Source organism: Anas platyrhynchos, chromosome 1 (assembly GCF_047663525.1).
Source record: "Anas platyrhynchos isolate ZD024472 breed Pekin duck chromosome 1, IASCAAS_PekinDuck_T2T, whole genome shotgun sequence".
Classification (NCBI taxonomy): Eukaryota; Metazoa; Chordata; class Aves; order Anseriformes; family Anatidae; genus Anas; species Anas platyrhynchos.
Window position 1 is genome coordinate 93,543,016 of NC_092587.1, and position 15,285 is coordinate 93,558,300.

Sequence of the window (15,285 nt, forward strand, 5' to 3'; positions counted from 1 at the left end):
GTGGCGTGCCTCCTTCAACAAGGATAAGGAAGGTTACTGTCGCGTGGTTATCTAAAGAACTGGTGAAAGCAGGAGTATGCTTTCCCAAAGGCTGTCCTGCATCAAGAAAGCGGTAGAGTTTTCCCCTGTTCACATATTTTACATTGTATTGGAAAGAAATATATTAATGCTAAGCTGGTAGTTGGGGAAAAAATAGACACAAATGGAATGAAAAGGCAGGAGGTTGCCCATAAACAATGGAAGGGGGGGGAAAAATAAAATACTTAAAACATAACTAGTCCCCTGTAAAAAAAAAAAAAAAAAAAAAAAAAAAAAACAAAAAAACAGCTCCCCCAAAACAAGTCAAAGAAAAAAAACAACCCACACCCCTTAAAACAAGCCTGAACTGTCTCCTTAAAAAAAGTGTGTACAAAACACACTCTTAAACCACAGACAGCTTCAAAAAAAAAAACAACAAAACAAAACAAAAAAAAACCACAAAAGCAAAAACCAAGCAAACAAAAATCCTCTGCCCCAAAACAAAAGAGAAGCAAGAAATAAACAACCCCCAAAACAAAAACATGGGGAAAAAAAAGGAAGAAAACAAAGCAAACCTCCCCAAAAGCAAGAACAAACAAACAAAAAAAAAAAAACACCAAAACAAAGATAAGCCTCACAAGAAAACAAAACAAAAAAAAAGAAAAAAAAAAAACACCAAAAAATGGAATAATAAAAAACATAAAAAAAAAGAAAAACAAAGTGACAAAAAGAACAAAAAATTCCCCCAAAAAACAGAAGCAATAAAAGCAAAAATAATAATAATAAAAAAATCATAAAACCAACAAATGAAAATCCAACTACAAAAAAGTAAAGAAATAATAATAAAAAGAAAAAGTAAAAACAAAATAAAAACAGAAAAAGGGGGAGAAGAACTGAGGAAAAAATAACCAAAGAACGCAGAAGAAAGAAAAAAAGCCAAAACACCCCTCAAAAGAAAACAAAATGAAAACAAATCCCAAACTATAGTGACAAAAAAACTAACAAAACTACTCATAAAACAATACAAAATGACAATACATAAAATGGAAAAAAAAAAAAAAAGGACAAAAAGCAATTAAAATCCCCTGTTCTCCACAAACAAGAGAAGGCAACAACTAGAACAAGTAAAAAGAAAATATTTAATCTTAAAAACATTTAAAACTCCCTTAGAAAACCAGGACAACCCCCTAAAAATCTCCACCCTATAAAAAGAAAATAACTAAATCAAAGAAAGCAAAAAGCAACAACAACAAAAAAATCCTAACGGTACTCCAACTTAAAATAAAATAAAAACACTGAAAATAAAAAAAAAAAAAGATAAAATACAAAACCCCGTAAAAATAGAACAAGAAAAAATGATCAATTCCACAAGCTAACAAAGAATAATAAAAATACATTAATAGAACTTCAAAAAAAAAACTGAAACAGGAAAAAAAAAGACAAAAGAACCCCTCATAGCCTCCCCAAGAAATAAGAAAATCCTAAAACAAACAAAAAAGAATCCCTCCAAAAGAGGAAAAAAACAAAACAACAACAATAAAACAAACAGAAAAATACTGTCAATTAATGAAAGATGCAAAGGAAAGACCATATAAGAAAGAAAAAGAGAAAAGAAAAACAAAGAAAAGCAGTAATGGGGAGGAAAAAAAAAAAGAGGATAAAAAACAACTCACCAATAAATAAAAAAGCATCCCCCAAAAGTAACACTCTCAAAAAGTTAAAAAACAACAAACACACACACACACAAAAACTACAGAAATACACTTAAAACAGAAATAAAAACAAAACCAAAACAAGAATAAAATTAGCAACAGAAGTAAATAATTTAAAAAAATAAAAAAAAGGCACAGCAAGCCCAACCCCATGTGACCACTTGGATTTGGCCCTCTCTGGGGGCTGTAGCTCTCCCTTGTCCCTGTGAGAGGAGGGGTCAGTGTTTTGCATTTCCAGAGGCCCCTTCCAGCCCCAGCCATACCATGGCTTTGCTGAAGAGCTTGGATGCACCCTTACCTGAACCTTAGTGGCAGTCACTGCATGGCACGTCAGAGGCTTGTTTTCTTTTCCAGATTACTGGCTCAGAAGGTTTGGCAGTGGGAGAGGGTGGGCCCCTGCCTTTGAGATTTTTCTGGAAGAAGAACGTGTACCCTTTCCAAAACTCATTTATTTTGGACCAGCGTTCACTGTATGTGTCAGCTGGCCCCATGCAGAAGGTTTGGTGTTTGCTGGGGGTGCTGGAGCTGGTAGGGGTGCGTGGCAGAGCTGGCCCAATCATGTTTGCTGCTCTGCCCAGCATGTCTGCTGTGTATTAGGACAGGTGGGTTCATGGCTTCCTCCTGGTGCAAGAGAGCATGTTCCTGGGACATCCCAGGCACAGGATATCTCAAGGTATGCCTGTTTTCAACAATGCTTAATCTTCACCGGCTTTATACTTTCTCTTTCAGATGAACTTGGTTTACAGAACCTCCTCTTTCTCCAAGTTTTATAAGCAGGCCACTGTTTCAGAAGTCAGGTAAAAAAACTGGTTAACGTGTCTGTGTTTTTGCTGGATAGCGTAACGAGCCCACAGGAGAAGCCTTTTTTTTTTTTTTTTTTTTTTTTTGTGGTCTTCAGAAAACTTTCAGTGTAATGGTAATCCATGTTTTTTTTATTATTATTATTACTATTATTATTTCAGTAACAACAATAACGGAGGGCTTCTTATCCACTTCTGGATTGTATTTGTGGTACCGCAGCCAAAAGGCCAAGTGCTGTGTGAGGACTGCGTGGCTGCCATTTTAAAGGACTCCATTCAGACAAGCATCCTTAACCGCACCTCAGTGGGAAGTCTTCAGGGTCTCGCAGTTGACATGGACTCCATTGTGCTAAGTGGTTAGTAAAAGCATGTGTCCCTACTGTTGAAGAAATGCTTATTAACAACAAGTATTTATCTCAGAGTAGCAGATTTTAGAAATATACTGAAGTCTTTATCTTGTGCCTCTTATGGTGGGGCTGGTGGGAAAAAAAGAAAAGAACAGACTGGAGGTCATATTAAGGTACAAAATGGTTTTGTCACTGCTGCAAAGCTTATGTTCTAACTCAGGAGCTAAGCCTGACAACTCGTAGCCAGCTCAGACTTGGGTTAGGCTGCAACCTAAAACATATTAAAAGATGAAGTGTTTTATTCTATACAGGGATCAAACTTTAGCATCACCATGGAAAATGGGATTGTTGTTACATTTCTGTTAGATTAAAAAAAATACAAACATAAAGCTGCTTATTCATTAATCAATTTCTATATCCTGTGCTGTTTTTGTCTGTGGAGGAAATTAGCAAGACAGGTCCAAGAACCTGTTTAATCTAACTAGTTACAAAGTAGCATAGGATTTTCAGCTCTACAAATAAAGGATGGAACAAGCTTCATTTGAACAGCTCTGCCCAGCTGAAAGCTGAAAAAGAGTTTGTGGCCAAGGGTGGGGAAGTAACTCCCTGGGTTTTTCTGCCTCAGGCCTTCAATTGAATTGGACTGCTCAAGTGACCAGCAATCCCCTCATCCCTCGGGCACTGAGAATGCCTGGGGACGTGACGGCTGCTTCCAAGGATGGTAGCAGAATTTGTGGAGATGGTGCGGGATTGAGCAGTCTCCCACATCGAGAGCTGTTTTATTCTGTGTGCTTAGTGATAAGATTACGGAAGCATGATTGAATCAAACACTGATTTCTGGATGTTCTGCATATTAGAAGACTCACAAAACCTTTTTTTTCTATGCAGCAGGTCTTCGGTCAGATTATTGGTCAACAACAGGAACAGGTAATTCACCACTTGGCAGTTTTGTGGCAGAAGAGTGGTTGGAGAACAAAGCTCCTCATTAATGTCTTCAGATGCAAAGATATTGCTTAGTGTTAATTTAAAAGGGTTAAATTCAGTCTTGGTATTTATGTCCTGACTTTGCTGTAAGAGGGTCCAAGAGTCCTGCATATGGCAAATACATAAACTATCTGCCTTTATTTTGAGTGGTAAAATTCAGCTGTGCCTGGTGGCAGGATGGGAAATAAATTCTGTCACTCATTTTTTTCTATTCACTCCAGCTTTTTTCTAACTTGGGCAGCACTGAATTTGAATCTATTTTTTGGCTTTCACTCTAAACAATAGTAATGCTTTTATCCACCCTTTATCATCATTTACTCCATTTGCTCCAAGATTAATGTTGTGTTTTTCTTTTGAATGAGATCCCTAGCAGAAGTGAGTCTAAGTAGTTCTACTTTTCCAGGGTAATGGGAGACACTATTCATATACCTCCTTGGTTTTGTGTTCTACATTTCCCAGTGGGGTTCTTTGGTGGTATGCAGAGACTTTACAAGACAACATGTACAGTCTAAAAGTACATCCCAGTTGTGTTCACTACTATGTGGAACAGATCACTGTGTTGTATTTTGAGGGCAATGGAGTAACTTTTTAATGAAGATGTACCTAGTAATTGGTTTAGACTCAGCACTGGGATGGACGTTTTTTAAAGGATGGGTTGGATAAAGGACTTGTGCAGATTCAGCTGGTGCAACTGACTTGCATTGCCACACTATATGGCTGAGCAGGGTCTCTTTGGATAATGATTGTACCTAGCTTCAGTTTCAAACTGGTATGCTTACATTGCTTCTAGATTTAGTGTTAGCTCTGACTTAGATACGCCATGCTTCACAAGCAGCGAGCTAGTCACACTGTTAATTGCATAATAGCAATAATGGCAGTCACTCTGTAATTCTACAGAGTCACTCTGTAATTCTAAATGTAATTCTACAGAGTTTCATATCAAAACTGGCTTTGTTAAGGCTGAGTAAATAAGCAGGGAAAAACAAAACAAAACAAAACTATTATTAAAAGAAAAAAAAATTGCTGGGAAGATACAAAAGAAGAAGGAAGAACAATGGGTCAACCAAAGCTTTAAATAGTTACAACCGTAACTGAACTTGAAGAGCATGTGACTTACAAATTGTTCATAAGCATTTATAACGTCTGTTTCAAGACTATAAATTAGAAGTGGAAGTCAGACAAAGCCTGCTATTTCCTGTCTGGTTGACTCAAAGTAAACGTTGGCCTTTTAACTGCTAGTTAACAATTGATGGCAAAATTCCACAGTGCTGTAACTGATGTTCCACTATGGTAACTATTTAAGATACTTGTTTCTGTAATAGGCAGAGTCATGCAAATATTCACTTTGGGTCTTATTTTCCCTAATTTGCTCTTTTGTTTCTTCTCACCTTTCAGAAGAGCTATGTTAAGAGCTCTAAGTATGACCAAACAAAAAAATCCCTAAGCTTTTGTTGGATGGGAACTGGAACATCAAACTGAAACAAAGATGTTAATATATTTGACTTGAAAGCCACAATTGTATTAGCTTAATTAGAAAATTGGATCGAAGTAGGGTAATTTTCTGGTGACTCTTTTCTAAGTTACGACACGAATGGAATTTTGATTTTGTTTTACTTTTTTTTTTTTTTTTTTTTTTTTTTTTTTTTTTTTTTAGTAAAACTAGGTTGTGTACGCTAGTCTGTACTGCGTATATTTCACAGTACTTCCATTTCTATCAGTGACTTCTAATGCTGCAAAAGCTTTCAGGACCTGACATGAGAAAATCCAGGTTCAAATTCCTTTTGACCTTGCTTTGAGCAGGAAGTTGAACAGCAAAGGTCCTAGCATCCCTTACAAACGGAATTAATAGGTGAATCTGTTGTAGCATGTCCAGCTCATTTCACATAAAACATTGAGTAGCTTGATTTTTGAGCAGTAATCTATAAAACCTAGAGTAGTATGAAAATGTGTGTATATGTATATATATATATATTTTTTTTTTGTCTTTTTTTTTTAAATAAATATCCAAATACTTGTAGGGGTGAGCAGCTGATTTCTATCCTGGCAGTAGATGAACGTTTCCCAGGTAACAACTGTTTCACTTAAGTCATTTATCCTCTGGAGGTTCCACAGAGATTTGTTAACAGCAAATATGTGTTGTACAAAATGGCAGTGCTTTGGCACTAGTACCCCTACACGTTTTTACAGTGCTGTTTGCCAAGCTCTGCAGCTTTATGAATAGACATTTCCTTGACCAGAGACTTGTAACTGAGATGAAAACAGTGAGCAGTATAGGCTACTTTGTTTTTCCTCTTTGGAGGAAAAATGTTTCGTATGTTTCATATGTTGCTTTACTTCATAATTATATATAGGATTTTTTTTTGTACTCCCATGCATAGATTTACCAGTTTCAGAGCATATGTTCAGTGTTGGAAATATGTTTCCACAGGAACAAATTGTATGTATGATCTGCATGCTGATCGTCTCCATGAACACTTTCCTTTGGATATCCATGCTACCTCAGGGGGAACGATCTGCTATCTTAAACTGATTGCGTTAGTGGGTCATCTTATTCGTCTTTCAATAGTATCGCTTCAGATTGGAGCAGATAACTGCATCACTGACTCGCTAACCATTTATGACTCTCTGATGCCAATCAAACATAAGATACTGTACCGGTGAGTATAAATTTTATTGAGAAGTCACTGGCATTCTTTTTTTCCTGAAGATTTGTCATCTGTTTTTTTTTCTTTGTTTAAAGTACTTTGATCTTCATGTTATATACAGAACACCAAAATTACTTCCCCCCAAAAAGTAGAAAAGTAATTAAAGAGAACTTAATATTCTTCAGATGCTTTGTTATTCTTCAGATAGACTGTATCCTCACCTACATATCAAAATATAAGAAGTTCATACGTTACTGGGTGGAATTTTTCTTGTCAGGAAACATGTTAACTAAAACAAATTGTCAAAATTCCATCCTATAAGTGAACTTTTCTTCCCTGTGAAGACTAGTGTTCCGAGGAAGACTGAAGTTGTAAAACTAAGTATCCTGATTCTTTTTATACTTCACTTTTTTCTTTAGTGCCTTTTTAAGCTGCTTTATTTGAGTTATTCAGACTTATTAAAATCTAGAGTTGAAACTGATGTGTCAAGGCATGTGAATTACTACTAATTTTTATCCTTTATGATCTAGAATTTTTGTCTGGAAATTTTTGAGTGAAATTCCTGGTTATTAATTCCATAGGACTCTGTCAGACTGAAAAGTGAGGGGAGCATCTCCATCAAGTGGATGAAGAGCTCAGTGTTCTGACCACTGAAAGCCCTTTCTCTGCCCTGTCAGTGTATATATAAGCCTCAAAAGAGAGCCTTCCAGTCATCTTAAAGATCTGTTCTCCAGTGACCTGGAACATTCACTGACTTCTCTGTAAAGCAGCAGATGATGTTCATTTACTAGTACCTGTAGAGGTTGCAGGTGTTTCTAACTGGCCTTTTAAGAAGTACACTTCCGTGCATAAGAGCATGCTTTTTTATTTTCCCCCCACTAGGCTTTGAAGTACGTGAGTACTGTAGCAGTGGAAAGCAAAGAATGAGAGCAATGCATTGTTGATACAAATGGCTTAGATATGTACTCTCCATTATTCCTCCTCAGAGCGTGCGAGCCAGCTGATTCATTGGTGTCACTTGTGTCCACAAATAATCTCATGCTGGTAATGTTTAAGGCAGCACAGATAAGTGAACGGAAGGAGTTCCATGGCTATTTTGAGATCATTACACAAGAAAGTAGGTTTGTAATGTATTTGGAAATGCATTTGTTGTATTGTTTCTATCTCAGAGCCCCATGTGGCTATGTTATGGATAAATGACTCCTTGCAAATCTGTATCTCTCTTTTTTTTTTTTTCTCCCACATCCCTGTCTCCCTTCTTCATGTCCTCTGCATTATTAAGTGGCTGCCTTCCTCTTGAGTAATTTCAGCTGTTTAGCTGTCTATATGAAATAAAAACATATAGAAGGCTGAAACCAACCCTGACTGAATTCAATTGGTCAGAACTGCAATGTGCCAGTAGATGGAGTTGTTATTCCAGGTGTGGCTGTGGACTTGCTCCTACATTGGGACTTTGTGATGATGTTAAAGGTGGAAATTGCTCATCACTGAAAATTACTTTCAGAGTACAAAGTGTCAGTAGCTCTGTCTGCCTTTTGCTATTGGTCTCTGCCTCATTAACACAAAGGATTCAGTGATGTTTGGTCATCAAGTCTTTTCTGCTTCTTATTGCTTTAAGAAGTGGTTTGGTCATAATCACAAATAGCACAAGGAATGTCACCCAAGCAGCACAAAGACAAAAGTATAACACATTCCAATACGAGGAAATTAGGCTGTAATTAAGCTGCTCAGAAAGGTGCTGCATATTTCCAATGGTGAGAGTAACTAAGCACGGAAATATGAAAGTATGTGATGAATTCTGCATCATAAGTAATTTTAAATTCAGGACTATGTTTTTACTGTTTGTGTTTTGTTTGCTTTAATGAGTTGTCTTAATCCCTTAATCAGTCACAAAAAGACACCTTGGCTTCTGTGAGGCTGATTAGATTAGCACGTTGTCCATTCTTGTTCTAACCAGTTGTATTTTAAGATGTACTCATCTACTACTCATGTACTACTGCGATGTGGATGCCTTGATGTGCAACACTGCTCACTAAGACTTGTTCACAGACCTGCCTTTAGTGAAATACCTGACAGAAAGGTTGACAATGTTTTCTCCTGGTCCTGCAGAGACAAAATAAAAGTCAATAGTCCTGTAAAGGCCTTTATTTAAAAAAAAAAAAAAAAAAAAAAATCACTTTATCGTTCCCAAGCCTTTGAGCTGAAATGAGAGGTTAGGGTAATTTCTGACAGTCTTAGAGCATCTAACAGACAATATGAACTATCTGTTTTGTGAGAGGCACGCTCAACAGAGCATCACAGCAAGCATTCCTAGACTTTTATGAGCCTTATCTGTCTGTAACATTGGATTTACAGTGAATTTATTACAACCTGAACCTAGATAAACATAACTCCATAGCTGTCCTGTTTTACAGTGAAACACTTGTGATAAAATTGAATGCCTAGCCCACTGAATAGCTTTGTTGGAAATAGATTAAGATTTACCAGCTCTTGCCTTCTCTCTCTCTCTTTTTTTTTTTTTTTTCTTCCCCTAGGGTGTGGAAAAGCAATAGCAACAAAAGAAAAGATTGGCTATGAAGGGAGAATCACAAGTCCCTATTACCCAAGCTATTACCCTCCAAAATGTCTTTGTGCATGGAACTTCCAGGTAATACAGATTTCTTTCTCTCTAAGCACTGATACTTTTTTGGGGGCATACAGTGCCTGTGTGCGTAGAAGGAACGATGGAATAGGGAGTAATCTGCATCCTCATAGATGTGGTAGTTTATAGAAATGGCACAGCTCAATAGCTGTTGTGCCCAGTTATTTTGATTTCTTTGTCCTTATTCTTAACAAAGAGAACATAATTCTTAAGCTGTCCTATTTATTACAAAGGTAAAGAGCTGAGATGAAATACATTTTGATGTTTGGCTTACAGAAGCACTTCACTGAAGAGAATTCAAGACTTAAATGTTTTTTCTTTCCCTCTTTCCAACTCCCAAAATTTGGGGGGGAGACCAAAAGTAAACTTTTGTCCTCTAACCTAGTTAGTGCTGTTGCTTCTCTGATAACTCCTATGTTACACATAATAAATCAAATTTTTGTATTCAAAGATGGTCTGACTTTTTTCTTGGTCTCTTTTTTTTTTTTCCAAGTATCCTTTTTCTGTGTCTTTTTCTGAAAACAAATAACCAGAAATTTAAATTCAAGATAATTTTTTCACACCTTGTCTTGATGGTATTAGACTCTTCAAGTTATTCCAGAAAATCTGATAGTAGGTTTTCTGCTATCAGAAATGTAGCACTTGATGATCTTTGATTTATGGTTTCCCCATCACAGTGAAGTTATGTTAGTGCATTACAGTCATCCTGTGATTGACTATGCAAAATCTCTGTCGTTCTTTACTGGTTTAAATTCCCAAGCTCATGATTTATTGTAGTAGCTCTTATTAGTCAGCTTTCAAATGCATAACCTTATGCACTGCCTTAGCTCTCTTTTGTTTTCTGGATGGCCTCAAGAGCTTGTTCTTTCTGTTAAGTGTTGCCATTTGTCCTTGTGTGGTGTCTCAAGTTATGAACAAAATTTATTAGTACATCCTCTTTTATAGCATGATCAGTCTCCAAAACAGCAAATAAAACAAACTGCGAGATGGATATTTTTGGGAACTTTTCTGGTACCTGTTTGGTATCCAAGGGTTTTTAATCTCTAAAGAACAAGGCAATGGATACGATACAGCCTACTCTTTGCCTGTCTTCCTTCTTAAGCTACTGGTTGCCCACGTAGAATTACAACAATATGAATGAAGCCTAGTTAACTAGGACCTACATCCTTTTCTCCCTCTAGAAAACTAAGTCAATGACCCTTTTGCTAAACTTTGTCCTCAATTCAGCCTGGACTTCTGAGGGAAAGGTTGCCCAGTTTAGCCTTGGGAGTTGCCCATGCTACTTCCTAAAACCATTTAATTTCCCCATAGTTCGATGTTGAAATTTCCCTCATTTCCTGTATTGTATATTTCCTGTGAGAAAGAAGAAGAATCTTCACTTCTGGATTCTTGCCCGAATCAGCCCTTGCTTTTGCAAGATGTGGCCATGTTTTTTTTTAGATGGTTCTGTTCCTTTTAATAAAGGAAGCTATAATTAGCTATGAATCTTCATGATACTTCCAGTTAAAAGATTCTATAAAACACTAGCAAGTATTTGGCTGAACACATGCTAGCAAAGACTACAGTATTCTGGTAGAAATAACTCCGTGCATTCCCAAGGCAGTACAGGTATTCGGTACAGTATCTTAGCTAACAATCTGCTGGGGCTGTCTGTCCCTGCACAAATAAATTTGGATATGTCTGAATGCTTTGATCTTGACACAAAAGCTGCCTTCTGTCTACAGCCAGTGGCTTTTTGAAGATGAAAGGGCTTTTGGCCAGAGGGGAAGAGAGCCTGTAGCTGTGGTGGCCTTTTACCAACGTTTCATTTTGCTGAGGACTGAATAGCTGGCAGGTGTCTCAGGTGCTGGCTGTTGAGCTGGGAAAGTCAGCACAGATCCCAGAGCTTGGCACTGCCAAGCACTATAATTGCTGAGATAAGCCTAAAGATTTTAATGTGCTATATCCACAAAAAGAAAAGGAAGCCTGCATGCACTGTCTTTCTTACAACAGACTCCACAGAAGAACCTTGGTATAGCTCTGAAGTTTCATAACTATACCATCAGTGAGAAGAATATTAAAGGCTGTGAACGAGGATGGTGGAAAATTAACGAACACATGTAAGTACTTCTGCATGAGTTATTAAACTAACATTACCAAAACAGACTTTCCCATCACTACTGCAGTTCACTCGGAAAGTTTACACAAAGACAGAGATACTTCATTGTTGCCTCTTATAATTCATGTTTCACTTTGGCTGATAATGTAACTGAATCTTCATAAATAGAATAAAAAAAATTCTAATGAAAAGTACCAAAAAGCTGAAAATAAGGGCCCTTGGTGCTCTATTAAAGGAAAGAAATGAGAAGAGTGGGTGAAAATGGATGTCCAGTAAACCCAACGTAGTTTTGGGCTTTCTGTGACGACTGAATAAGGTCTGTTTAAAAAAAAAAAAAAAAAAAGCAACAACAACAACAAAAAAAACACTTAAGTGTAACTTAATTCTATGATTGCTCATGATGACACTGAACCTAATTAACTTTTCAGTGAAATGGTATTACAGTGAGATTATTGGGAGTAGGAGAGTAACTGCTTCTGTGTTTCAGTCATGGGCTCTTGAAAGGGACGCCGCAGATTGATTGCCAAGACACACTATATTTAAGTGGTTTGTATTTAAATACTGCTGCTACTGCTGCTTTTTCATATACATTTTCTACCCATTTTTTTCTGCAATTTAAAAAATAGTCTTTCAGTCACTGGATGATGAGGTGAGGCTGGGTTTGGGAAGTTGGACTCTATTTTTAATTTTTTTTTTTCAAATGGAAACATCAATAAGATCAGACTTGAAACCGAATTTCTGAATTCACTACTGAAACTAAGCTATACTGTGCTTACATAGAGAGAAAAGTCAGTTTTCGTGATGTTACCAACATTATGTCTTGATAGCAATTGGTGGCTGGACAACATGTGCATGAAAAAAGCCAGTCAAAACAGGCAACACGGAGTGTTTGTGTGTTTCTTTTGGTCTTCTTTTTGTGGCATAGTTGGAAGGATTTGAGATATTAGAGATTGCTGAGAGATGCATCAAATAAAGGCAAAATCTGAAGCAAAAATTGATGATGGGTTCCTACTACAAAGATTCTCTCTGTGAAAGACCAGCTTTTAAATAAGCCTACTAATTAAACATTTCACAGAATCAAATGTTGCAGTATGATCTTATGAAATGCATTTGGGGCTAGTTTTGAAGTACTGCAAAAGAATGCATGCTTCTAATTTCTGTTGCTAGTTGCTGCTGATGTAAGTAGGCCAATATGAATTTTCTTTAGAAAATGTCTTTTTCATGAAAAATAAGGATTTTGAACTCAGTGATCTTCATTTCTGTGCTTACTTTCCATGGAAAATAATGACAAAGTATGAAACATTCTGATATTTGCATTTTTCCCTACAAAATTTAATGGTTAATGAAATTGGAATGTGGAGGGAAGCAAATGGCAAAACACACCGGTTTTTCAGGTCCCTGCAATTGCAACTTAGAGCAAGCACATTCTGCTGCCTCGTGTCAAAATGTTTAGGAAGATTCAGGAAGTTGATTTTTGTAAACTAAGACTGTGACCATGAAAATTCTGAAGATAAGGGTTTTTTTGACCCTCTAGGGTCAGCTTTATCTAACCAGAGGCACTGAACATGACCACTCAGTTTGTTCTTGTCGTTATTGCAGAGGATGTGTGTTTGTTGATCTGCCCAGTTGGAAGAGTTGCAGTTGAATAACTGCTTTAGCTAAAATTCTCATTGGCACAGAGATCAGCTAGTCCCTGTGAGCAGAACATTAGAGATGTACAGGAGCTAAGAAATGTTTTGTTTTGTTTTTAAATGCCTTGGTGCAATGTCCCACTGAACCTGCAACAGGATGTGCACATCTGTTCATCCCCTGAAAAGGCAACCCACTCCCTGCTTCAGTGTATGCGATAGGATCACCTTCATTAGTTTCTTTAGCACTGCTGCAGAGTTACAGATGGTGCTTGGCAAACTCTGTTGGCCCTGGAAAAAGGACTCATTAAGCACTAGTAGAAGGCTCACAAGGATATGCAGCTCTCGTACAAACCCCCAAAGCATATGACATTTCTTACTGTGTACAGGACACAGCTTCCTTTGTCTAGCTGTCTCAGCTCTTCCACAGATGGTCAGGAGCTTCCTCGATTGCTGGTGAGATGAGATTGAATTGACCACTTCTCACCCACATAAAGCAGTCTGTGATTTTTTTTTTTAATGTATTTTTTTGAGATGGTGTCAGGGTTTGTTGGAGGAAGTTGTGTCCTAGTAACTGACAGAAGGAGAAACAGAGAACATCTGTGGGTTAGTTAAGGAGAATCAGATGGCTTGCAAACTTTCTCTTTTACGCTTAGGTGGGGTGTTTTAGGCTGGGGACAGTGATGACATGACAGACACTAAAACGAGCGAGAAGACGACTTTCTATAGTAGGAAGATCTTTACTCTTAGCTTAGATAGATTTTGTTGTTGTTCCTTCGACAGTTAAATGTACTATATTAGAAAGCTGTAAAACATTTCGTGACACTGTTTCCAGGATGTGTGAGAATGGTCTCTTGTTATGTTCATTTATTTTTGACATTGTTGGAGTTACCTCCTAGACCTGTTAAAAGGATGTTTCATTTTCAGAGTGAAACAAAGCACATCAGGAAAATGTATGAGCAAGGGTGGCTGCTCCTGATGGCATGCTTCAGTAGGGTGCACAGGACATCAGAAAACATCCATCCTCATGGAAATCACTGCCCAATTTACCTGCATTCATTGATACAAAGAGCAGCACTGAAGCAATGCAATGGCTTCCCTTCATTATCATCTATCCTTTTGGTGTTGCCAAAATAAATGAGAAAAATATTTACCACAGGTTAATACTGCAGTAATACACTTAACAATAAAATAACTCATTTATTGCTCAAGATCACTTGAACTGCGCTGTGTTCCTTTGTGTTGCTGTCAAGGAAATGTATATGCTAAATGTGCCAAGAATCAATACAGCTGCTTCTGTTCTTATATCTATTTAGTCTAGTAAGTACTTCTCTTGACAGGAGTCTTGAAGCCACATGTCTTTCTTATAAGTGTTGAGTTTTTGTGTTGTTTTGGTGGGAAAGAGGAGACAGGCTTTTATTTCTACTTCTTGTGCAACCTAAACTGTCAGTCTTCAAAATTTTCCTACACTTAAAATGTTCTCTACTTTTCAAACCATCGTACAGCAACCTTACACTTTTAAAGGGGTTGGAGTTTGTTTATTGTTTTTCCTTAGCTAGAGTAGCATATAAATGCCAGTTGCAATGTCTTTGGTATCTCTGATGAAGGTTATCTTAGGTTTCTCCAAGTTAAGTGGCAACCAGGCAGAAGTTCAAGGAAGCTCTTTGCCAAAATGGCTGTTTAACATAGATGCACATTGAAAGAATCTTTTCATCTAGACTAGTTACTTGAAGACATGTCTTTCAAAGGTTAAACTTTGCGATCTTAATGGTATTAAGCTGGGTGGCTACCTAGAAATATTTCTAGTTTCCCCAAATCTTTTTCCCTCTGCCTCCAAAGCAGTCAGATCAGTGCCCTGTGCGCTCTTTTTTAGGAGTATTCCTCAAAATGAGAGCAGCTAAACTATGCTGATGTTTCCCTTCCCACCAAATTGCTTATGCCTTTGCCAAAATGCAAATCTTTGAAGGTAATTATCATCAGTGTTGACAAAAGTATCATGTTTGACAACCTTCTTAACTTTCTGGTGAAACATTCTGCTTGAAAGTGTGTGGGATATTGTACTGAGGAATGGTGGATCACGAGTAATGTTTTTCAGAACTTGGGTACTATTTTAGATGTTGGTTCTTAATTAAAGCATGCTAGCTGACTGTATTGTAACGTTGATGTTAAAATTGCATGTAAGGCAATCCTGATGTAAAGGCTGCTTTTGATTTCTTTTAGGTATTGTGGTTACTATGTTGATCACCAAACAGTCTTTCATATTGCAAGCTCTGCTGTTAATGTTGAGCTTCAGTGCAGTTCAAAGGTGTCAGAGAAGCCACTTCTGGTGGAGTACGGCAGCTATAACATCAGCCAACGTAAGATGGACCTTTATTTTTTTTCAACCCATCTTTGTATTTCAGCCCTGTAAAA

The 15,285-nt window shown here is 37.3% G+C and overlaps 1 protein-coding gene across 13 annotated transcripts in view; it reads left to right on the forward strand.

Moving 5' to 3' along the window:
* TMPRSS7 (transmembrane serine protease 7) overlaps window positions 1-15,285 on the forward strand; it is a 44,631-nt gene that overhangs the window by 20,010 nt on the left and 9,336 nt on the right. For 11 of the 13 annotated variants that reach the window (XR_005268252.2, XM_038184456.2, XM_038184491.2 and 8 more), the window contains 8 exons: window positions 2,460-2,527; window positions 2,693-2,886; window positions 3,766-3,804; window positions 6,290-6,518; window positions 7,493-7,623; window positions 9,041-9,153; window positions 11,140-11,246; window positions 15,094-15,230. Coding sequence is in view for 12 of the 13 variants with exons in the window: in XM_038184456.2 (XP_038040384.1) it covers window positions 2,460-2,527; window positions 2,693-2,886; window positions 3,766-3,804; window positions 6,290-6,518; window positions 7,493-7,623; window positions 9,041-9,153; window positions 11,140-11,246; window positions 15,094-15,230 (1,018 nt within the window). In the remaining variant the exon portion in view is untranslated. Of the gene's footprint in view, window positions 1-285; window positions 2,333-2,459; window positions 2,528-2,692; window positions 2,887-3,765; window positions 3,805-6,289; window positions 6,519-7,492; window positions 7,624-9,040; window positions 9,154-11,139; window positions 11,247-15,093; window positions 15,231-15,285 lie in introns of those variants that run through there. The other 2 variants (XM_072024643.1, XM_038184486.2) reach the window with 2 other exon arrangements.